At 35.5% G+C, this 23,965-nt stretch overlaps 1 protein-coding gene across 15 annotated transcripts in view; it reads left to right on the forward strand.

The window, feature by feature from the left end:
* Positions 1-23,105, forward strand: part of BTRC (beta-transducin repeat containing E3 ubiquitin protein ligase) — a 182,248-nt gene extending 159,143 nt beyond the window's left edge. For all 15 annotated transcript variants that reach the window (XM_074295378.1, XM_074295375.1, XM_074295383.1 and 12 more), the window contains 10 exons: positions 272-458; positions 5,493-5,589; positions 6,262-6,399; positions 6,913-7,031; positions 8,227-8,476; positions 9,042-9,160; positions 11,474-11,584; positions 13,005-13,083; positions 16,297-16,490; positions 22,771-23,105. In XM_074295378.1, coding sequence (XP_074151479.1) covers positions 272-458; positions 5,493-5,589; positions 6,262-6,399; positions 6,913-7,031; positions 8,227-8,476; positions 9,042-9,160; positions 11,474-11,584; positions 13,005-13,083; positions 16,297-16,458 — 1,262 coding nt within the window. In that variant the 3' untranslated portion in view covers positions 16,459-16,490; positions 22,771-23,105. The remainder of the gene's footprint in view (positions 1-271; positions 459-5,492; positions 5,590-6,261; positions 6,400-6,912; positions 7,032-8,226; positions 8,477-9,041; positions 9,161-11,473; positions 11,585-13,004; positions 13,084-16,296; positions 16,491-22,770) is intronic.
* The last annotated feature ends 860 nt before the right edge of the window (positions 23,106-23,965 follow it).

The following is a 23,965-nucleotide window of genomic DNA, read 5'->3' on the forward strand; positions in this document are numbered from 1 at the left end:
TTTTTAATGTCTTGAGGGTTGTGCTGGTTGTTAACTTTTAACTCCCTTATCCAAAGGAAGATGGAAAATGCTGTTTATTTCTGTAATTTTATGGAAAAAAATATTAACACTTATTTTATCCAACTCTGTGTTTCAGAGAGAAACTGGACCCCACTAGGGATAATGATGTGTCTTCACAGTAGACCCATTGCTGTTTTATCTTTCAAGGACCTTTTGAAAGGGGGGGGAATATTCCCCTTCATATTCCCATTGTTGTTATGTTTTCTCACAGCTCGAGGTTTAGATCACATTGCTGAGAACATTTTATCATACCTGGATGCCAAATCACTGTGTGCCGCTGAGCTTGTGTGCAAGGAGTGGTACCGAGTAACATCGGATGGAATGTTATGGAAGAAACTCATTGAGAGAATGGTCAGGACAGACTCTCTGTGGAGAGGCCTGGCAGAACGGAGAGGATGGTGAGCTTTTTCAACTTTCCTGCTACTACAGAGCTTCAGGTACTGGGCATCTATAGTCATTGGATGGCAGGTGGTGCCTCTTAATACATAGCCCAGTGGCCCAGTTTGCTTGTAGTAAAAATTCGAAGGGAAACATTTTTTTCTCATTCAATTCACTCATTTTTCTTTGGGACGATGCTCTTTAAGTTATATACACTAGAGCTAATGAAATCTTGTAAATAAGAACAAAGAGTCTACTTGCTTTTTTAGCAGATATTCTATAATCTTAACATATCTTAATACCCAAGGTCACCTAATCTATCCTTTTCATTTAATAGACAAGAAAATGGAGTCCTGAAGATAATAAGTGACATGACCAAGGTCACATAGTAATAAGGACAGAGGCTGAATTTGAATCCATATCCTCTGATTTCTAATTTTCTCAAGATATTTCATAGTTTTATCCCAAAATAGTACTATTCTGGGGGATTATCTGATTATTGAGCTTGGAAACATGAAACCAAGGGTGTTTCACCAAAATTTCAAGCTGCTCCATTAACAAAAGAAAAACTTTTTCTTAAAACTTCTTTGCTTTGAGCAGAATCATGCATTTATAATTTTCTGTCCAATGGTATCTCTAAGATATTGATTACAAGAAAACCAGGTTTGAATATTTCATAAATAAGACAAAATATTTCATAATATTTTGAATATTTCATAAACAAAATGACATCTCATGTATTTTAGCAGTTATGAAAAATGGTGCAAGCATATGTGTTCTCACGTGTCTCCAAATTTGCATCATCAATTGTTTATCTTATGAAAAAATGAAAAAAATTATTGACTGTGAGGAATACTTTTAAAATTAAAGACTCATCCAAGAATATTTCTGACATATGAAGATCGTTTTGTGATTAAAACTCAGTTTTTAAATACATTAAACAGGCCAATATTTCAGAGTATTCTTTCATTCTCTTTATCAAGAAGATTTCTAATAAAACCAGTTACCAAGGGCAAAATTTTTTGGCATTTTTTTTAAAAGCAAAAACTTTATTAGCCAAAGGTATAATAATTTCTATTAAGATTTTATATTTGCTTCCATATTATGACTTTTATAGGACTATTATTTTCATCACTCTGTACCTTGGAGATGAATATTTGAATACTGTATAAGACAACACAAATGAAAGCACAGTTTTGTAATACTTTTGCCAAGAGATGTCATCAGTACCATCAGAAACATTTTGTCAGATAGGGAATTCCATTCAGTAGTTACTTATTAAACTACCTATTATTTATAAAATACTTATTGTGCCAGACCTTGGGATTGCAATGCCAAAAAGGAAATCATCTCTGTACTCAGTTCTTTTGGCACAAGTGTAGTTGATTGCTTAGAGGCAGCTAGGAAGAGGGTTAAATGGATAGAGCACTGGGCCTGGAGTCAGAAAGACCAGAATTCAGATGTAATCTCAGCACATATTAGCTTTGTGATCCTGAGCAAGTCACTTCACCTCTGCCCAAAACTAGAGTAGGAAATGGAAAACCATTCCAATAGCTTTGCCAAGAGAATTCCATGGACAGTTGGTCCATAGGATCACAGAGTCATATGCAATTGAACAACAATAAAGTTGATTGCTTCTAGTATAAATTCAATGGACTGATACTGCCAATACTAAGAATTCCATCACAAGAAACTCATTCTCATTCTTTTAGGTTAATAATACTGGAAGCAATAACACTTTAAAACTTATTTTAACCACTGACATTTCAGTGTGAATGTATATGCTTTCATTAAGATACGGAGCAGGGAAAGTTTGAAAAAAATAGGTCACTGGAGGAAGTGGGAAATACCAAAAGCAGACTATAATATTTAATATATAATAATTTCACTCAGGTCTGGTCCTAAATAAAACAATTTTAATTAAAGTTGCAGCCAAACAAGCTCATTGGAAAATATATGAAATCCAAATCAACCAAGATTTAATACCAGGTATATGACTGCTACTCCTACAGATTTTCCAACTACAGAAGAAACAACATACTCCTGCTGTTTTTTGTCTTCTAGGGTTCTAATTTGGCTCCCTCTACTTCAGCTCCATCCTACTACAAACTATGTCTGCTACATCCCTCCTAACTTGATGTACACCCATGAAATTAAAAGTATTTTGATCATCATATCAAGACTCTGCTTAATATTACTATTAATATAAAATCACTTTATCAATGCTGCTTCCATTTCTACATGTTCCCTTTCTCCCTTTAATGTTTGATGTTTATCTCTTTCCTGCTCACTTTTTTTCTTGTGCTTTATTCAGGCTTCTTTGAACAAGTGCAGTAATTTCCGCACTTCCTTCTTCCTTTGAAATATGTCCCCAAAAGCTCACCATTTCATTGAAGCCTTTCAATGATATACCTTTGCCTTCACTCTATCTTTTAAGCTTTCTACAAATCCCTCCATCCAAAAAAAAAAAAAAAAAAAAGATACAAACTACCAGTGAAGCTTTAGGCTCTAAGATTTAACTTCTTCTCAGGGGCTGTATTTTGTATCCAAATGGAATTGTTGGTCTGATTTAGATTGTATACCCATCCTCCCAAGGTATGAATTCTGTCATTTTTCTGTCTTGTAGAGTGCTGAGTACACTGTATGTGCTCAATAATGATAAGTCTTAAAGTACATTAAAAGACCACTTGGGAAAAGCCCCATTTTCTTAATCAGCAGGCCACATTTTATGATAACACTTTACTCTTAATATTTAACATTTATCAAGTACTCATACTCTCATAGGTACTACCATTTTAGATAGATAAAAATGGTCCCTATTGGTCAAGGAACTTACTTCCTAAAAGGATTCAATATATGATACAGCAAAGAAGCATGTACACCTAGATTTTTTGACATCCAGATGCCCTTTTCTCTAGCACTCTTGTTTGGCATCTATTCATATGCTAGATGAGAAGTCAGTTTTTTTAGGAACAAATGAGGATAATGAGTTATCTATGTATGTTCCAGGATCATCGTAAAGTAATCAAGCATCATCTAGCATGACACCTTACACATAGTGTGGATTCATTGTTTACCCAGTGAATAACTGATGTCCTCCTATTGTATTAAGCCAACTGCCTCAGGAAATGCAATAGGGGGAAAAAATGACAGTACTAACTTTGTGCATTTTACAGCAATATATTCCCTATACCCTGTCTATGACTTGAAGTATTAGAACCCAAGCTACAAGTGTAGATAGATGCAGGTGTACAATATCATCTTTTCTTGATGTACTTTGAATAGTGTCAGGACATATGTAGATTCCCTTGAAGTGCCTGTGTGCTAGGTGCTAGGAAATAAAAAGGAAGATAGGAACTTATTTAGAGTGTGGTTGGCATTTACCAATATTATAAGCTCTTGTTTCAAAACTATGATTAATTTCTATTAGAAGGCAGTAATCTATTCACCTTTAATACATTAATAGAGTAACTTTTTCAAAGAAGCACATTTTCAGCCAATTTGCCCTTAAACATATTACTTTCATCCCTTTCTGCTTTATAAATCTATGCCCTCTCTCCCACCTTTTTTTTTTCCCCCACATAAAAGCATTTTTGGCCTCTTCCTTGCCAGCTTAGTATTCTATATCAGCATAGACAATAGAGCTAGCTATCTTCCTAATAGGAAATTTTCTCAACTAATTTTCAAGGTGTATAATAAGGAGAGGGCAGGGGAGAAATACTCCTGGAGACATTGAACAATTAATTATATTGTAATGGAGCTGTAGAGGGAGGAGTGGATGACTGGCCCAGAGAAAACAGCATTTCTCTAGTGCCAGGATTACACTCAGAGGCATTTCTGCCTGTCTTCACTTTGCAAGGCACTGTGCCAGTCATAACAGCAGTTAGTACGCCCATAGTGGGGTTTACTAGCTTCCACACCGTGTTTGGTGGGTTCTTAACTTCAGGATGAGGAATTAAATTTTTTACACAGCAGGAAGTGATTGCCATTTACTGAATTTTTTGTAGTAAAGATCTAGCCTGGGATATGAGTATTGCAGAGATGTACTGTCATAAGGAAGGAGATGCTAACAAATGTTGCTTACGAAGAATCAAGCAAAGGCAAGAAAATATGTGTGTGTGTGTGCGTGTGCGTGTGTGTGCGCATGCTCACATGCACACATAACTGGAAATACACCTGTGAAGCTTGATTTCTGCCTTAAAACTTAACTTTATATAACTTGTAACCATTTCTCTTTATCTTACCTCCTGCCTGCTGCTATATACTCCAGTGACCTTTTTTGTTTTCTGTTAAGAGTAAACTGAGTTTCTATTTTTAAAATACATCTACATTGTCCAATAATGTGTGAGTAACTGAACACCCAAGGCAGCTAAGCCCACACAAGTAAGGACCTAAAAAAGTATCTCTAGATCTATAAGTCTTATATTAAGCTATACCTAGTACCAGAACCCATTGGTCTTGATGTCAGCTTTATCTAGTGTAGAAAGGACTTTTGGCATGCATTTTGATTCTTAGCCATATCCATGTAGTATATTCTGTAAATGAAAGCATTATTTTGAAAAGTGAAAAACAACATAATATTAACTCATTGAAATAGTGAGTAGCTTGTGAACATTATCAGTGTTAACTTTATCTCTTGACATTGTGCAGTTAATTACATAGTCTTGCATTAGAAGTACTTGTAGCCTATGATCTATGAAAGTAATAAATAGCTGTTACTTCAAAAATAACTCAAGATTCCCACTATCCATGGCACCAGAAACCAAGAAGTAAGCAAAGTATATTCTATTTGTGTGTTATTCTTGACTGGAAATAACCCTGTTTTATTAGAAAGCAAATAGATGCTAATTGGTCTCTGTACATAATGCAAAACAGAGAGAATCAACACTGCCTCATATACTTCTTGGTTTAGATGTTCTGGAATCAAGATTACATTCATACCTTACTGGGTGGATTTGAGAATCAAATGAAATATGGCATACTTTGAAAAAAGTATGAAGCACTATATAAATAAGAGGTGAAATTATCATTGATAAATGTTTTTTGTCTTTTAGGGGACAGTATTTATTCAAAAACAAACCTCCTGATGGGGTTGCCCCTCCAAACTCTTTTTACAGAGCACTTTATCCTAAAATTATACAGGACATTGAGGTAAGAATCTGTCTGGATTAGACACAGGTATTTGTAAAATTAAAGAAAACTGTTGATTTGCTACAATAATGATTTTTGTGGATGTGTATGTATTTGAACCAAGGGATATAGAATTCATTTAATTTGAGTTAAAAGGTCATTTTTTTAAAAAGTGATTAAGATTCTTGCAATCTAGAAAATCATGAGCCACATCTTTAATCTTTCCATCGCTGCCTGTTAAATAATCTCATGGTGCTTGATGTTTTTATGTCATATAACGGTGAGAACTGATAAGTGCCTCTAAAAGATAATTGGAAGTTAAATTCTGACAATATTAACAGAAGCTTATCACTTGAGATAGTTGATCCATATTCAGATAGAATGTTGAATATATGAGGCTGATTAATATGCGACCTCTTTTGGCAGGGTCAGTTTCTAAAATCCTAGGAAAATGAATTTCTAGGAACTGTAGCAGATGGAGAAGTGCTGTTGAGTTGACTCCTGAAGATAGAGACATATTACCTAAAAACAAATTTTAAATTTGGCTCTAGTTCTGAGGAACATCAATAAATTTGAAGTATACATTCTCTACCTTTCCTTTCTTGACTCTCTTGCTACTGTGATATCTGGAGAGAGAAGTCAAGAAATTTTAATGAACCTAATTGCTGCCACTTTGTCACCCATCCTCCACAGACAATAGAATCTAACTGGCGTTGTGGAAGACACAGTTTACAGAGAATCCATTGCCGGAGTGAAACTAGCAAAGGAGTTTACTGTTTACAATATGATGATCAGAAGATAGTAAGTGGCCTTCGAGACAACACTATCAAGGTGAGGCTTCTTGTATGCTCAGTTAGAGGGAAGTGGAGGTAGAAAGGATAGCCATCACCCAAAACAATTCAGAAGTTAATAGTATTAGCTTAACTCTGAAAGAAAGAGGAAAATTTTTAGGGTTTGGGATATACATCTCACCCCAGAATCTAAATGTTTTCCTCATAAGTGCATTCATTTATCAGAAGAGCCTATATAAATCTATCAGATCCAGATTGATGTATTCTGCTTCTACTCAAGATGAGTTTTTCTTACAGTGTGATTGGTCCTACAGTAACTGTATATTACCTTTGTTCCTCACTGAAACAGAAAAAATCTGTCTTAAAATGAAACCACAGATACTAAAAGTGTTTCAACCCTCAACTTTACCTGTAGAAAAAAAGTATATCACATACTCCCACATTAGTTTTAGCCCAGCTACAAAAATTGCCATAATGAAACTGATAAGTCATTGCCATGTAACCCACTGGCACAATGATCCCAAGGGTCTCTCCTCCTTGTTTACCTTCCTAGATCTGGGATAAGAACACGCTGGAGTGCAAGCGCATCCTCACAGGACACACAGGATCAGTCTTGTGCCTCCAGTACGATGAGAGGGTGATCATAACCGGGTCTTCTGATTCCACCGTCAGGTATAAGAGACCAAAGAGAACTTACTGGGGCTTTGAAACCTTTCCCTTCCACTCTTCTTTTCTTTTCTTGCCATCATTGACTTTAGTATTTCTAAAACTATATCTAAGGATCATCAATATAAAATCATGTCTACAATTCTTGAATTAAAAGCTCATTTCCAAAACTCATCGTGTAACTTTGTATTTTTTACTTATAAATACACATTCTATGTTATATAGTTACTATTTATACCATAAAATAATAACCTTTTCAATTTAGCGAAGTGATATTTAACTTGTCATCTTTATGGCAAACTTATACATTCCCCTAGAAGAATATCTCACAAGAATTATATGTCCATATAATGAAGCATCAGTTTCAGGTGGTGAGAACCATAGTGTGGCAGTACAAACACCCCAGTTTAAACTTGTATAGGTGAGTGTACTCTATTCTTGCTAGCTCCTCCCCTGCTATCCCTGCAGTTTTTAATTGCAAGCTTCACTAAAGGAGGGGGTACTCAATTTCCAGAGGCATTGGTGATTTGATGACATAGCCATTATGCTGCTGGAGTCCAGTGCAGTTTGAGTTCTGGGTACCAACAGCACTGCAGGAACCCTCTGTAAGGAATTTTGCCTTAAGCTAAAGGATTTAGCAAACATAATGCATCAAAAGTAAGTTCTTTTTTTAAATGGAAAAAATCCCAGTCATCTACATTTTAGATACTCTTGAATTAAATGTTTACTATAACAAGTTATCCTCTGTAAAGAGAATAAGCTATTCCTATTTCTGGTCTGTTGACTTAAAGGCCTAAACTATCTTAATCCTTGTCATCAACTTCCAATAGTTAATTGAGCATACCATAGGATGAGATATTTTTAAGGATTCTATTATTCAAAGAAATCTGTTATAGGAGTGCATAGGGGAGAAAAGTGGACTAACAGCTATTCTGTAAACTCAAATAACATTTCAAACACTTTGGTTTATAGATGACAATCCTTTATCAACACACACACAGGCACTAGAACAGAGTACACATATGCATATCCCTAGGTCCTATTGTTCATCAGAATCCCTTTTCTGAAGTCAGTCTCAAGGCTTTAAATGAATTTTCACAAAATCTTGTGAACCTTTATGTATATTGTTGAATGAATTGTAGCATGAAATTTTCTGACATCCCAGTTCACCTGCCCAATTTACTTTGTTTTTTCTTTCCAGAGTTTGGGATGTAAATACAGGCGAAATGTTGAACACACTGATTCACCATTGTGAAGCAGTTCTTCATTTGCGTTTCAATAATGGAATGATGGTGACATGTTCCAAAGACCGTTCCATTGCTGTATGGGATATGGCCTCCCCCACTGACATCACCCTTCGAAGGGTGCTGGTAGGACATCGAGCTGCTGTTAATGTTGTAGACTTTGACGACAAGTACATTGTCTCTGCATCAGGAGACAGGACTATAAAGGTGAGAAACTTTAAGTATTGTTAGGCTGGAGACCAGGATTTTTCCAACTCTTCCTCAACTTAAAATAAGAGGAATTAGCCTGAAAATTTTATCAAAGGCAAATTCATTTTTAAATGTCATTTCAAGATGACTTTCCAGCTAATATATTGACCCAGACTTAAATGAATATTGAGTTTGAAGATAAGATAAACCTTCATTGTTATTAGATGCTTCATTGCCATGGTGTTGCTGAGTATGAGAAAAACAGATAAAAATTTTAAGTTCAAAAAAAATTTACAGATTTTTCATTCTTATAGGATTGAATTGACCTCACAGTCTGCATTTATTTGGGAACTTCTCAGACCTTTAAAATCAGACGCAAAAATAAGTTGTAGGTTGTCCTGAATCAAAAATAAAACAAACAAACAAAAAGACATACTACCCATTACTAAAAAGATTATTTTACCTATAAAATTAACTATCCTAATGGCACAGGTCTTGGGCTACATCACAGCTGGGAGCTGGCAAACCCCAGTAAAAAGCCCCAGATTAACTACCAAATACTTTTTTTTCTTTTTGGTCTCAGGTATGGAACACAAGTACTTGTGAATTTGTTAGGACCTTAAATGGCCACAAGCGAGGCATTGCCTGTCTGCAATACAGAGATAGGTTAGTAGTGAGCGGCTCATCTGACAATACTATCAGGTGAGTAAAATTATGGTTTCTTGGATCCACAGGTTTATATACATTTCAGTGATGACATCCTGTTTTCATTTTCCTTGGGATAATTTAAAAATAAAACTAACCTCTAAACTGTAAAAGATTTTCTTTAGTTCCTTGCAGGACATAGACTATTTCTGAAGTGAAGTAAGAAAAGCAGTGTTTTTGTTGATGAGCTGTTTTCTAATAACTAGATTTTATTTAAAGAGTACATAGCTTGAATAAAAGAAAAAAAAAAAAAAGACTGGACTTCAGTTAAGAAGGTAGAAGTTGGGAGTCCTTTAAGACTGAGATTTTCTTTCTCTAAAATTGCTTCTATCTGAGATGAAAAGTGCAACCCAAGCCAAACACGGTAGCCTATGTAGACCTCTAATCCCTGCTACATGGGAAACTAAGGATGGTGGCTTGCTTGAGCTCAGAAATCCTGGACTGAACTAAATTAAGTCATTAAATCAGGCACCAATATGATGAGCCCCTGAAAGTAATGGAAAAACTGGGTTGCCTAAGGAGAAGTGAATCAGCCCACATTAGAAATATAGCCAGTTGAAGCTTCCATGCTGAACAATGTAGTAGGAACAAGTCTATGACTTCTACCTTAGGCAAGTTAGAAAGACTCACTTTCCAAAAGAAAAGTCAATATCAGGATGCCTTTTCTCTGTCACTTCTTCAAAAAAATTTCTGTTCCTCCTGAAGAATTATAGAGCACATGCCATTAACATACCACATACTTTACTGGCAATTTCATTTTTTCCTCTATTATTAAAGACATATGGGTTGGCAATTATAAAGTGAAGCATTCATTTCATTTTCTTGCTTCATAAAGACATTGTCACAAATATGATTGAGATTTGGAGAGATTCTTCCATTCCTTCTACTTCCTGGGGGGAAGATGTGGGATAAGAATGACCCTCATTCAATACCAAATATACTCATTCTATCTAATAAAGATGTCTTAGTTTACATATAACTTAATAGATTAAACTCAAAGCATGAAATAATTTAAATTAATTTTAGTACAGATACATAAAAGCATATGTACATATATATATACATACACATGTATGTTTTTTTAAGAAGTTTCTAATTTAATTTTTATATTTATATATGTAAAAAGTCTCTCCTCCTTACACTACCCCATAGAGGAGTAAAAACAGTCAGTCTCAGTGCATAATTAAACTGAATTGTGTGGACATTTATCAGAGATACTTTTGCAAGGGAGGGAAATGGTTGACATACATTCTCATTGTTTTCAGAGAGTACTACCTGTTGGATTGATTAATTCACTTTCTAGATAATCTTACATACTTTTGATGTGTTAATGCCTAAGAAAACCTAATTGTAAAATTACATACTATAGAATAACTTGAAAATACATGCTTTACTTGAGCTGAGAATAACTTTCCTGCCTATCCTATCAGACTAAAAGAAAGTATATTATTACAGCAATAAAAAGTATTTGCATTAATTGTTTTTGTTAGGGCTCTGTACTGCAGGATTTGGTTTAAGGAAGGGAAAAGGAATGTTGTTTTTGAAGGGCAAGAAAATATTTATAATATTGGATTAGCTTTAAATTTAGGAGGGCGGGGAGTTGCTTTTGGAACTATTGAATATACATATAGAAGGGGACTAATTTTACTATTACATAAAGGCAAATTAAGCTGTGCAGTGTTTTTGATACTGGATGGTGAAAAATATTCTTGTTTCCTAATCCTTAAAACAGCATTTGTTTTTCTAAAAATGGTCTTAAATTATAAAAGTTAGAGTGTTGTAAGTTATCGTCGTGGTATACTTTTAAAGGAGCAAAGTTCACCTGGGTACAATACCTATATAAACATTTAATTCCTTGATTATTAATAAGTCTTGTATTCAGAAATGATGAGGGTACACATGAAATTATTGATTTTATTTGTTATTTTTTAAAGCTGCTGAGTGACTTGTAAATGTTTCCTATTTATTCTTTTATTTTTTAATAAGAAGATTATATATCAACTCTCTCCAAACTAGTTTTTATATGTATAAATAAAATTTTCTAATGCATACCACTTTTAAAAAACAATTGAACTACTTTCACAGTAGTCTGGCCATCATAACCAAATGTAAATAAATTCTGAGTTATTCTGAATCAAAAATTATGCTATCCATTATTATTAAAAAGATTGTTTACCTTGTCAGCTGTACTATCTGTGCCCTAATGCTTGTTTTTAAGCATTATTTATATTTGTGATAAGTGAATTTTTATGATTATAATCCATGTTCTCTGAAATACACTTGGGTTTCTTATTTTACTCTCTTTTTTAGGTTGTGGGACATAGAATGTGGAGCATGTTTACGAGTGCTAGAGGGCCATGAGGAACTGGTGCGCTGTATTCGATTTGATAACAAGAGGATAGTCAGTGGGGCCTATGATGGGTGAGGTTTTCAACAAGATTCAGAAAATCTGCCTCCCTCTATCCCCCTACCTTAAGGTATTAAAGGTAGAATTACTCTCTTTGATAGCAGTGGGTTGCTGCCTCCATTGTAGAGTATCTCTTAGATCTTTTCATAACAATTGGTCCAAGGCTTTGTAAGACTGTGTCTAAGGCTTGTTCTATCTTCCATTTATTTTAGTTACTTAGCATGACCATGTAATTTATAATACAAACGAAAGCTTTAATGTCAAATGTAAAAAAGATCTAGTAAGTAAAATAACTATTATATGAAAAGAAATTAATGAAAATGGCAGTTTCCTGCCAAGCCTAAAACACAAGAAAGGGTTAGTAGTTATAAAATTTGGTTGACCCCCTTTGCATTTAGTCTTCTTCAAGTGGTTTGCAAAAGTACAGCTATGTTTTCATCTGTTTTAACTTGTCCAAATATTTTAGTAGTATTATATATAACACAGATGAGATTGGTAGTCAAATGGACTCAGTAAATATTTGGTTGATTAGATTTGTGCAGGAACTCTTGTGCCTTCAATTTAAGTTATCTGACTCAAAAAAAAAAGTTACAATTTAGTCTTAAAGACATGTTTTTTAAATATTCATAAAATAATTAGCAACATTTCCTTAGATCTTCATTTGCTTGCACTGATAATATCCATCCATTTGCTAATGTAGTAGTTGCTTATCCCTCTATGTCAGTCATCACCATTATCCCCATGGGAAATTGTTCATTAGTTTTGGGATGGGAAATTCCAGATGTTAGAATCTAAGTCTGTTTTCTCTTGTTACTCTACTTCCTATTGCCAGCCACCATTCTTTTGATTTTGACCAGTATTTGTGTTGGTATTTTCATTAAAGATTACTTTTACATGAAGAAGTATCTAATGACCAATTAATGAAATTGTTAGACTTTTCATAGTTAAATCAGAATAAGAGAGTACACAAATATAAATTCCAGGGCTTTTAAGTGATCACCTATTCCCCAGCATGTATAATTAATGCTGTTCTATAAATCAGCCAGCAAAGAGAGAAACCAAAAGTAGAAATTTCTGGGTTCTAATTAAGCTCTTGTATCACCAGCTGCCTGATGTCAGATATCTCTTTTTTACCTTCTCCAGGTTTGGTGTAAGCTTTCCATCTGTCCATGTCCTGTTTAGCGAAGCTCACCTGTTTCTCATTTTTATGTTAACCACATATTTTTCCCTCTGTTAAGCTCTACCCAAGAGTGAATGTAAAAGCCATGTCCTAGAACAGGAAGGTTTATATGTATTCCCACAAGCTACATTTATCATATAAGCTCCATTCACTGTAAATGTTTATGTGAATTTCTGCTGACTCTCTTCTCTGTTCCTTAAAATTTGCTTTTAGAAAAAGATTTTTGTGGTTGTTCCTTTTTTTTTGATCCATAGGAAAATTAAAGTATGGGATCTTGTAGCTGCTCTGGACCCCCGTGCTCCTGCAGGAACTCTGTGTCTGCGAACCCTTGTGGTAAGAGCTTCATTTGAGGTCAAGAGTTAGGAAACAAGTTAAAAATGGAGATGTCCACCTACTGTGGAACTTTGAGTTAGATTTGATAACCAGAACCTCTCAAAATCTAGGACCAAATGAGAAGGCAGCATATACATGACAATAAAATATTTTTTATGTGGTGCCTTTCATCCAAAAGTACATGGAGTGGAATGTGGCAGCTGTTTAACAGCTGCACAGCAACTAAACACAACAGTTTAATTCAGGAAGTGAATAAGAATTCTGTATCCTCTAGAAACTGCAGGGGGTACTTAGGGAAAGAGAATATAATTACCCAAGTTGGAATATGTCCAGTATATGAAGACCAGCACACCTGCTCCAACACAAAGTGCCGTGGGAATTGAAATGACCTCCCTTTCCTGACCCCCACATATATATGCACTGGTGATTCTTTCTGGGTCAAGAGATGTTGCCTCTGGCAACATTTTTCTGAGATTTTCAAACCTTCTCCTCTCCCTTCATAGCATTGTATGAGGGGAAGTTTGAAAAGCATCACTTTCCAAAATAACTAGCTATATGCATTCTTTTGTTTGGCAGGTGCTTATATTGGGTAAACATTAAGGGCTTCTCCTTTTAAGCTAAGAGAACTGAGCAGGAAGTGAAGACTCTTTCTACTTTTGAGAACTTAGAAAAGCAAGAACCCAGAAGGTGACATTCTGAGCTTTGATCAAATGCTTTGGCTCGGGACCTGCCCTTTATGGACTTTCTTACCACATCAGGGATACGTCACCTGCGTGCACCTATGTTTATTTTTCACTCATGTAAACTTATTTGCCATCAGTGGTAATTTCTTTTTCTGGAAAAGCTGGGTTGAAGTCCTGCTTCAGACACTTGCTAGACATGTGACCCCAGGCAAGTCACCTGTCTTCTCTGTGTCTTGGTTTCTTCATAAAATGAAGGGGTTGGACTGAATGGTCTCTGAGGCTTCTTCTAACTCTGTAGTCCTGTGATTTTATTATCTACATGTTACTTTTATATCATTCAACAAACTTCCCTTTAAATTATTCTTGTGCTTTAGCCCTTACAAATGAAATTTATTTCTGTCATCTCATTTTAATTTAGCTTAACCATAAAATATCCTGCAATATCTTATTTAAAAAAACAAAAGGGGAACCACATACACACATCAAATGGCTTTTCAAACAATTGCTTCCAAATAATACTCTATTATCATAAAATTGTGTGTAGATGCTTGAAGGTGGGACTATTTGTCTCTCTATATATACTGTTTATGCAGCTGTAACTCCTACTAATAGTGATTCATTTGCTTTTAAGAAATCTACTTTGATCTAAATATTTTAATTCATCACCTTTCAAGAGAGACCTATGTCCCATATTACAATATATATCTCCTGTACTGAACAGGTCGGGGGGGGGGGTGTAGGTTGAAATGAGAAGGTGTTCCCACAAAAAAGTAATATTAGTACATAAAGGAGATACTTTATAGTTTGTTTGTATCTGTTTGCTAGAGATTCTTTATAAATATGGAATCATGTCCTAAGAAAGAAAAATATTTTTGAAGACTTTCCTGGGACAGGAAGGTTTATATGTATTCCCACAAGCTACATTTATCATATAAGCTCCATTCACTGCAAATATTTGTTTATATGAATTTCTGCTATCCCTCTTCTACCACTAGAGTCTTAAGAGAATTTCTTTAGAAGTTCAAGGTTCATCCTTTCCTTTTGGAACCCCAAACACCATATTGTCATTTTTCTTGGCCATAACTTAAAATTCATTTGGATGCCAAGAAGGGTTATAGTACATTTACTGAACAAAGTAAAGTAAGTATCTGCTGGATTTCAATTTGACAGAACTCTCTAAGATGAGAAATGGTGGATTGGTAGTTATGTGTATGAAGTTCAAATGGTTTGTCTTTTCCCTACTCAAATCACAAAGCTACTAAAGGGAAAAAAGACTTTGAAAACAAGCATCCAGATATTCTAGAGATTTATTGTTCTTATATCAGTTTTGAGAAATGCCCTGGATGACAGGATAATTTCCCTGACCTGTTAATACAGTCATTAAAGGAATCCTGCAAGTGACTTTTTGAAGGCACTGAACAAAATTAACCTTCTGATGAACTTTGTCATCATTTTAAGAACAACAATATTAGTTTCTAGTGAAAAGGCAAAAGGAGGAGGAAACTGAGCACAAAAAAAAAAAAAAAAAAGTTTTTTTTTTTAAATACACCAGATCTAACAGCAGTGATGAAGTAGGACAGAGCATGGTTTTCAGAATTGTCAGTAGGATTAGCTAAAGGGCAACCTTCAGTCTATTTACCCCTTCTTCTTTGTTTCACATAGCCTCCAGAATCAAACCCAGCTCACATTGAAGATAGGAAACCACCTACTGTTTGTGTTCAATTTTCAAACAGTAGGAGTAAGTCCACAGATAACAAATGCTCTCTGCAGGCCAGTTCCTTTTTATGATTTCCCCTCCATGGACAGAAGTATCATTCCACAAGCTTATAGCAACTTTTGAAGCTGAAATAGAATAATATAATTTTCCATGCAAAAATCTTTTTTTGTTCCTCCTTTTTGATACTGGATGTCTGGACTCAACCAAGAACAGCAAGAGAGTAAATGCTCTTAGCATTTGGTACTTAGTTTCACCAGCATTCAGTGTTTAGGTAGTTGTTACTTACATGTACTATGAGAGAGAAGAAGCAAGTCTATAGAGATGGTGAGCTTTATTTCAGTTCATACATGGTTTTAAATTTATACTTTAATAAAAACTAAAGTAAACCTACACATAGGAAGGAAGGAGCATTAGGAAGGCACGTACTGTTTTGTTTAAATTTTATATTTCCCATAATAATTAAAATATCCTTCTGATCTATTGTTTGCTTATTGTTGCCAAATATTTATGCTGTTTTCACCTGCCTTGAATACTAATTAAATTCATTTTTATCCATATTCTTAGAACTGCTAGTGAAGAATCTTCTTTGGCAACTGACTTTGGACATGCTATAGCATTTTCATACTGCATTTCTATCCCATTAGTCTAGACCAGCTCAAGCATTTTCTATTTCTTGATTATTCTCCATTGCTATTTGTCCAAAAGGGATCAACTAGCATCTTGTTGAAAAAATGAAGAAGCCTGTTTCCTGGATCCTGAAGAAATTCAAATGGTGGGATATAAAATAATGTAGATTTTTTTCTTTCTGTTTAGGAGCATTCAGGAAGAGTTTTCCGACTCCAGTTTGATGAATTCCAGATCGTCAGTAGTTCACATGATGACACAATCCTCATCTGGGATTTCCTAAATGACCCAGCTGCCCCAGCTGAACCACCTCGATCCCCTTCTCGCACATACACCTACGTCTCCAGATAAAATAATCATACATTGACCTCACACTTGCACAGGTAGGAAAAATAGTTGTATATCTAGTTCTGCATGTGATTGTTGGAAGGAAGACAAGCACAGGCAAAATACAACTTTTTTCTGAGTAACAGAAATATTTGAGACTGCCTTATCCAATGTTACCTTTGGTTAATGTAGTTTTTGTCCCTGGTGATTCTGGAAGAATTATTCTTTTGCCTGAAGTCAATCTGTTATGTTTTGTGTCCTGGATAGAGTTTGGGATACATTCTGCCATCTTTAAACCAATGCTACCTCCCTATTTGCAACATTTAAAATGGAAGCCTTGCTTTGGTGTGGCGTGAGTAAGCTTGTAGTGGTTTCAAAATGACTAGAGGGAGAAGTTTATGGCTATGCTGATGTCTAAATAATGTTTGAGGAACAGTGAAAAATGAGTAGGAAAATGGCAAAGATAATGGGATGAGGATCCTTTTCCCTTTACATCACTAATTTTGATCTGCTCCACATTGTAAATTAGTAACCATTTTAGGAGAACTAACTTTACATGGACCAAATGATTTGGATATCCAAGGAAAATATGCTAGTTTCACGAGTAAGCAGAACTAGTTAATGTCTGGTTCAAAGTTGTACAGTGGTGAACTTTGTGACCTGGAGAATCTTTTTAACCTCTCTAGGCTACAGGATACAAACCTATCTCTCATTGGATTCTAAAAGGAAAAAAAATTTTTTGATTTTTTTTTTTTTAATATACTTTGGAAACTAAAAGGCCCAAGAGATACTAGCTTTGGCTCTTTTTTATATTGCTTAATTTAAATCTGGTCACAACACATTATGGCAAGAGGAACCCTGTTCACTAAGTATATATCACATGTTGTAGAGATTTAACTCTAGCTGTGAGGTACAGGCTAGTTTCTTGGAGGGCCTTAGGGCCAGCCAGAGTCAGCATAAATTAAAGCTCTTGGTCTTTAGGGGGATAAGTGAAGGAGGCAGGCAAAGCCACAAGGCTTGCCAATGATCTATCCTGGATTTTCAAGTCCAGAGTCACTAGACTCTCACCTTCTCCTGCTGCTGCAAAGTGACTCTCTGGTCCCTCTCATCCCACCCTCTAATCCTTATCTTAACACCAAACATTGAACCTGCATCAATTGTTAGAAGAGCCATCTATCCAAACATATGCTACTAAGGTCATTATTTCATATCAAATAGGTAATTAGCCTTAAGTGCTCCGTTGTCTGATTTAAGTATGCCTATTCAGTTTCAGCCCTCTACATCTAGCCATATTTATTTGGTTCCACTATCTAAAATATCAGTTAATACCATAGAATTACAATAACTAGGTTCCAAGGCTCCTTACTTTCTCTCTCTCCCCTGCTAGGCCTTAACCACCTTGAAATTGTCTTATTTGGGGAGTTTTGAAAGACCCTTGTCAGTCATTTCTAGCTTCTTTCTTAGGCATGAAGAAGTCATAAGATATCCAGATTCTTAAGATTACTATAGATTCAGATCTTTTCTGGTCATGATGAGTTCATTCAAATATTTGAGACCATCCTGTATTTAAAAGCACTACTACCTGAATAAATGATAAAATGCTGCATGAGTCTTCAGTCCCTTCAATTATCCAAAGCACCCAAGCATTCTACTTTGTTTCATTTATACATAGGGAAGGTTATATCCACAGTTGTTTTGCAACAGCCATCAAAAACTCCAAAATTATTTGATTATATCATTTCATCACCCTTTATTCCTCTCCTTCCTAAACTTTTCCACATTTGAATATTCTCCCAAGTTATCACCTCCCATCTAACCTTATTTCTCTTGTTTTATAAACTCAGCCTTATAATTCAGAGGTGCCAAAGCAGCCAGCAAGAATTCAGGAACCAAATTAGAATGTTACTGAGAAATGTTTAACAACATAAATAAAAGACAATAAAATAAAATACAATAAAACAAAGTTAGTTTTTGATTTTCTAAGTATGCAGCCTTCAGGGATTCCTTTCTGTTTGAATTAGACACTACTGTTGTAGTTAACCTGAAGTCAGGAGGACCTGAGTTCAAATGTGGCCTCAGACACTTAACACTTCTTAGCTGGGTGACCCTGGACAAGTCATTTTTTTAATCCCATTGCCTCATTAAAAAAAAATAAAAATGAAAAGAACAAGAAGAACCTACTGATAGACTACTGGTAATAATCAGCTGGGAAGTTCTACTAGTTCAGTGAGAGAGACTTGTAGACTTGCCTTTAGTCTAGAATTGCTCTGCTGTTATTCCTCTGCAGGTTTAAGAATGGAAATGTTTCCATTCTTAAACCAAGAATGAAACCCCACTCAGCTCTTGGGATCTGAGCCACATTGCAAATTGTCCCTTACCCTGAAATGCCATCTTTGAACACAGATCTGCCCTACTAGGGAATGCATTGCAAAGCTGTTCTGTCATAATAACTCAGTATGGGTCTGGAACTCCTTTTTCCCTGGTGACCAGTTTTCCTTACCTGCTAGAGTATTCCACATGTTTTCTCCTGGCCAGATCCTGTTTCTCTCTTTCCAAGCCTTTGCTTTCTTTATTCTTATTTCAACTGGAAAGTGACTTATGTGACTTTTTTCTTAAAATTCCCTATCAAGATTCATTTTGGCGCAGAAAGAGTTTGAGGGAGAATTTGTTGTACTGTTTTCTGTTACTCCACCATCTTGGCTCTGCCTCCCCCTCTATGCATTTTAAACATGTTTCAATGGCCTTTTTTTATTATTAATATTGCTTCTTGTTTCCCACAATTAAAAATGGAGAGAGAAAAAAGAGAATTTGTTAAAAATAATAATAACAATAATAATAATAATGATATAATAATGACAATAATAAGCAAAATTAATCCAAATAGTGTCCATGTCCTTCTATAACTAGATGTTTCTTGGTATATTTTATGTCCTTCACTTCTCTGTTAGTCATGAATAGAATGCTTCATCATAAGTCCCTTGGACACATGGTTGATCATTGCATTGATCAGTTCTTAAGTCTCAAATTTATTTTTTTCATAGTTTTATCCTCCTTGTAAAAATTTATTTTCATTCTTTGTCATTTCATACTATTTGGCATTCTCTGAAATAGTCACCCTTGTCATTACTGAAGTACATTGATATTCTCCTATATTTATATGCCACAGTTGGTTCAGCTATTCCTCATTGTCTAAGATACCCCCTCCTCCTTATTTCTAGTCATTTGATTTTTCTTTTATTGTCTTCCTTTTTCATTCCTTCGTTAGGATCAGAAAGTTTGTTGGAGTTGTGATTATTGCCTTTTAATATTATCTTCCCTCTTAATCCCATTCCCTATTCCTACTTATCCTATTGAGTTTGTTGTATTACACCAGATTTTGTGTGTTTGTATTCAACCTTCCTTTGTCCATTTCAGGCATAAGTGAAGTTTATCAGATCTCCCATCCCCTTTCCTTTAACTTTTCTACACTGTTCTTATGAACAATTATGAGGAAGAACAAGTTCCATCTCCTCTTTCTTCTTTTGTACATTAATGTATTCCTTTTAGTCTCCCTTCTGGTTCAGAACAGAACCAATCTATCTCCAGAGACTGTTGTTTTTCTTATGTTTTTTTTTTTTTTTTTTTTTTTTTGATGTTCTCATCTCCCTTCCTGAGAAGTCAGGGAGAGTGTGACCATCTATGTTTAAAGCAAAAGAAAGTGGGAGATGTAGACAGCTGAAGATAGTGAGAGAACTCTGGGAAAGGTATACTTGAAACAAGGGTACTTACAATAGGGTGTTTACTCAGTGTGATTGATGAGATAATGATTCTCTAGTTTACATATACTTAGTACTTAGTATGGTGATGTGATGTAACAGTTCTACAGTTGACACATGCTCAGTATACTGTAGTGATGTACTTGTACTAAGGTATATAAGGGCTGAGAGGACTTGAAATGAGCAGACTCCCAGTAGCAGGGATCACAGGCGTGCATTACCACATCTTTAAGAACAGAGAAGTTGAACACCTTAAGTGACTTTCAGAAATTGATAGGAGATATCCAATGGATATATCCAGTGTTAGACTTAACTTCATTGTAATTGTAAATTGTAAATCAATTACAATTATTATATGACATTTTAAGGGGAGACAATGCTTTAAACTCACCACGCCAGCTTACAAAGGAAGCCCAAGAGGCTTTGAGAGAAGTTAAACTGGCTTTATCCAGTTTGGTTGAGTTACTCAAAAACTCTTGGAAATACCAGTTTTTGCTACAAAAGAGACAAAATTCTGGAAGACACTTTTCCCTCCAATTCGAATGTTAACACTGTTATTATAAAACTATTTCCAATTGGTCAGATAAGTTTACCTTTCTGAGTTTCTTTTGATTCATATATTTTATTCAGCTCTTATCTTTTCATCAGATTGCTCAATGTTCTCTGTTCCTTTAAAGGTCTTCTTTTTCCCCTCCAAAGTATAATCAATTATAAGTTTATACCATTTGCCTTCTGGATTACTGTATTTCAAGATCTCATCTCATTTACAGTGATTGTGGTTTCTTAGTACTTTAAATCTTTCTGGTTGCTTAGCATAAGCTTTGTTTCAGCTATGACATTTCTGGGATCTTTCCTTTTTTAATTACTTTCAGGAGGTGATGGGTTGATTCTTTATATCTTTACTTTGCTCCTTGCTTCTAATAGGTCTGGGCAGTTTTCAATAAGTCAGTCAATAAACATTTATTAAGCATCATATACTGTGCTGAGTACAAGGAATATACAAGAAGGGGCAAAAGACAGTCCCTGCCCTTGACCTACAAGCAAAAAAAGGAAGTAAACAACAAAAGGAAAGCAGTAGAAATTAAAAGATTCATGAGAGGCTTCCTATAAAAGATGGAATTTTAGTTGGGACTTACTGACTCAGGAAGTCAGTAGATGAAGCTGAGGAAGGAGCGTGTTTCAGTTCTGGGGCACAGACAGAGAGAATACCCAAAATCAAGAGGTAAAGTATCTTGCTCATTGGACAGCCATAAAGTCACTGGATTTGAGAGGATGTGATGAGGAGTAAAGTATGAGAAGATTAGAAAAGTAGTAGAAGATAAGTTATGGAAGGCTTTCAATGATGTCAGAAGCCAGATTGTAAGACATTAAGAAGTTAGTGAGAGGAAAGAAAGTGGAGGCCCCTGTTATAGAAGGACTTTTTGAGAAATTTATTTACAGAGCGCAGAAGAAATATAGGACAATAATTGGCAGGAGTGAAAACATGTAAGGGTTTTTTAAGGATGGAGCAGACATGGGTATATTTGCAGACAGTGGAAAATGAGCTAGGAAAAAAAGAAAGATTGAAAATAAGTAATAAATAACATGACTAATTTTAAGTGAATATTTTTTATATGTGGCTGAGGAAAAAATATTAAGTATAGAATGGGATGATAGAGGGGATGATCTCTTAGAGGAGATGGGATGGAATAAGATTGCTTAAACAGATAGAGGTTTTAGCCTTGTTAAGGATTAAGGCCCCTTTATTGTGTGAGATAGAGATGAAGGAAGCACTTGAGTAATAGGAGAAGAGGTAGTTTTCAGAAGAGATAAGATATGAAAGAGGTATTCTAGAAAACAGGATGGTGAGTTGATAAGGAAGTTTTAATAGGACTGCTTAGCAGCAAGAATCTTGTTAAGGTTGTATAAAGTTAATTTTAGTGGACCTAGTCAGAATGGTTACATGATTTTTTCCATCTTTGTTTTTGCAGCGTGTGTATAGGAACAAAAGTGGCCTATGGTGGGAGTGATCTAAGATTAAGACTTGGCAGAGCTAATTGGAGCTGACTTTGCTGGCAGTTCCCTTTTCTTATTACCATTGGACTTCTGACTGACCTTTTGTGCAGTTCTGGAATAAGAGAAGTCACTTACTATGCTTTCTTAACTGGATTTGTTTTCCATTATTCAGTCTGGTTTTGTTGAAGTAAGTAGGTGGCAATTGGTCCATCGGCCTCTCATTCAGGCAGACATCTTAGCTGGAAGTCCTTATCTTGTACAGTATCTTATTATATGCGATAGGTCCTAAATAAATTTTGAATAAATGAAAGATTCATTGGACCAGGATTAGTTATTATTATTAAGTTATTAGACACAGTCCTGTGTCTTACTAACTAGTTCAAATAACAGCAATATTATCAAGTAGCAGACCTTTTATGTATCCTTTAAAAATAGTCATTATTACTTATGCCTACAGCTGGGAGTGTGAAGTTAAGGAAACTATTAGGAGTTCTGCCCCAAGACAATGCCAAGTTAATGTTCTTTGACTTTTGTATTTGATGAAGATGCTTGAATACAGAACTAACTCTTTTCTTTCCTTTTACAGGACTCATTAAAGTTGCGGTATTTAATGTATCTGCCAATGCCAAGACAAGCAACAACAAAATCAACTATCCAGTTACCTAGGATTAGCTGAGAAGTGGGGCTTTCAGACTTATGTTTGAACAGAGTTGGCCTGCAGTCGACCCAGGATGGTCTGCTCAGCACAGCTGACTGCTAAAGTGCTGCTATCAGAAGATGTCTTTTATCTTTGGTGAATGAGTGGAACTTTTAAAACTCACCCCTTCCCTGTTCCTTCCTCTTTTTCCCACTGCACCTGTTTTCCCCCTCTTTGGTTGCAGGCACAGATGACCTATAAATATATTTAGTGTTTTGCCAGAATCTCTGTTGCTTTGCTGTTAAGCAGAAGAATCAGTGCTCCTGAGAGAGCTCCTTCTGAGGGACAGGAGGAGGATGCTTTGAGCTAGAAAGCTCGGCACCTCTGCAGACTTTTTAGCTTTGGGAGCATACAGTACCTGATTGAAAACCACCATTAATGAAGAAGAGGCGAAAGTTTTTGAATGCCTTCTGGAGTTGTTCTGAGTGAAAGGGTGTATGTATGTGTGTGTGACATTTTTGTGGTTTATTACCACTGGCATATATGGTATATTGATCCAGGATCTCTGTTTCCTTCTTTCTCTCATTTTCTTTCTTCCCTCCCTCTTCTCAGTTCTATAACCACTTAGAGAGAAGATATATGAATGTCCTCAGCATGCTTAAGGTAAATCAACTAGAAGACACTACACTTAAAAGGGTTAAAAAATTGTTTAGATGAAGTGTCCAGGCCAAGATTTTGCTTCAGGTTATCCCAGTAGGTGAGTCTTTAGTGGATACTGAGCTTGTAAAAATGGTACATAGGAACTAGTACCTCTCACCTCTTCCCCCCACCAAAAACAGGAATATGCCAGCCCCCTATCCTTGTCTGCTTTTTTTTTTTTTTTCCTCCTGGACACAGCAGTCTTCCTGATTCCATGTAGAGCATTGGAAGGAGGAACTGATTACTTTTCCTCTCATTAACAATTAGATGTGTAATAAAAGCAATTGTACTTCATCTTAAATCCCTCAGACTACAAGAAAAGGTTTGGAGTGACCAGGGCCAATCCCTTGGGTGCATTCAGCATAACAGCTTACTTCTGCTCATATCAGGATGCTGAGCATTCAAGTGGTAACATCTTTCCTGCAATTGTGAACCAAATAGTTGA

Source organism: Sminthopsis crassicaudata, chromosome 2 (assembly GCF_048593235.1).
Source record: "Sminthopsis crassicaudata isolate SCR6 chromosome 2, ASM4859323v1, whole genome shotgun sequence".
Taxonomy (NCBI): domain Eukaryota; kingdom Metazoa; phylum Chordata; class Mammalia; order Dasyuromorphia; family Dasyuridae; genus Sminthopsis; species Sminthopsis crassicaudata.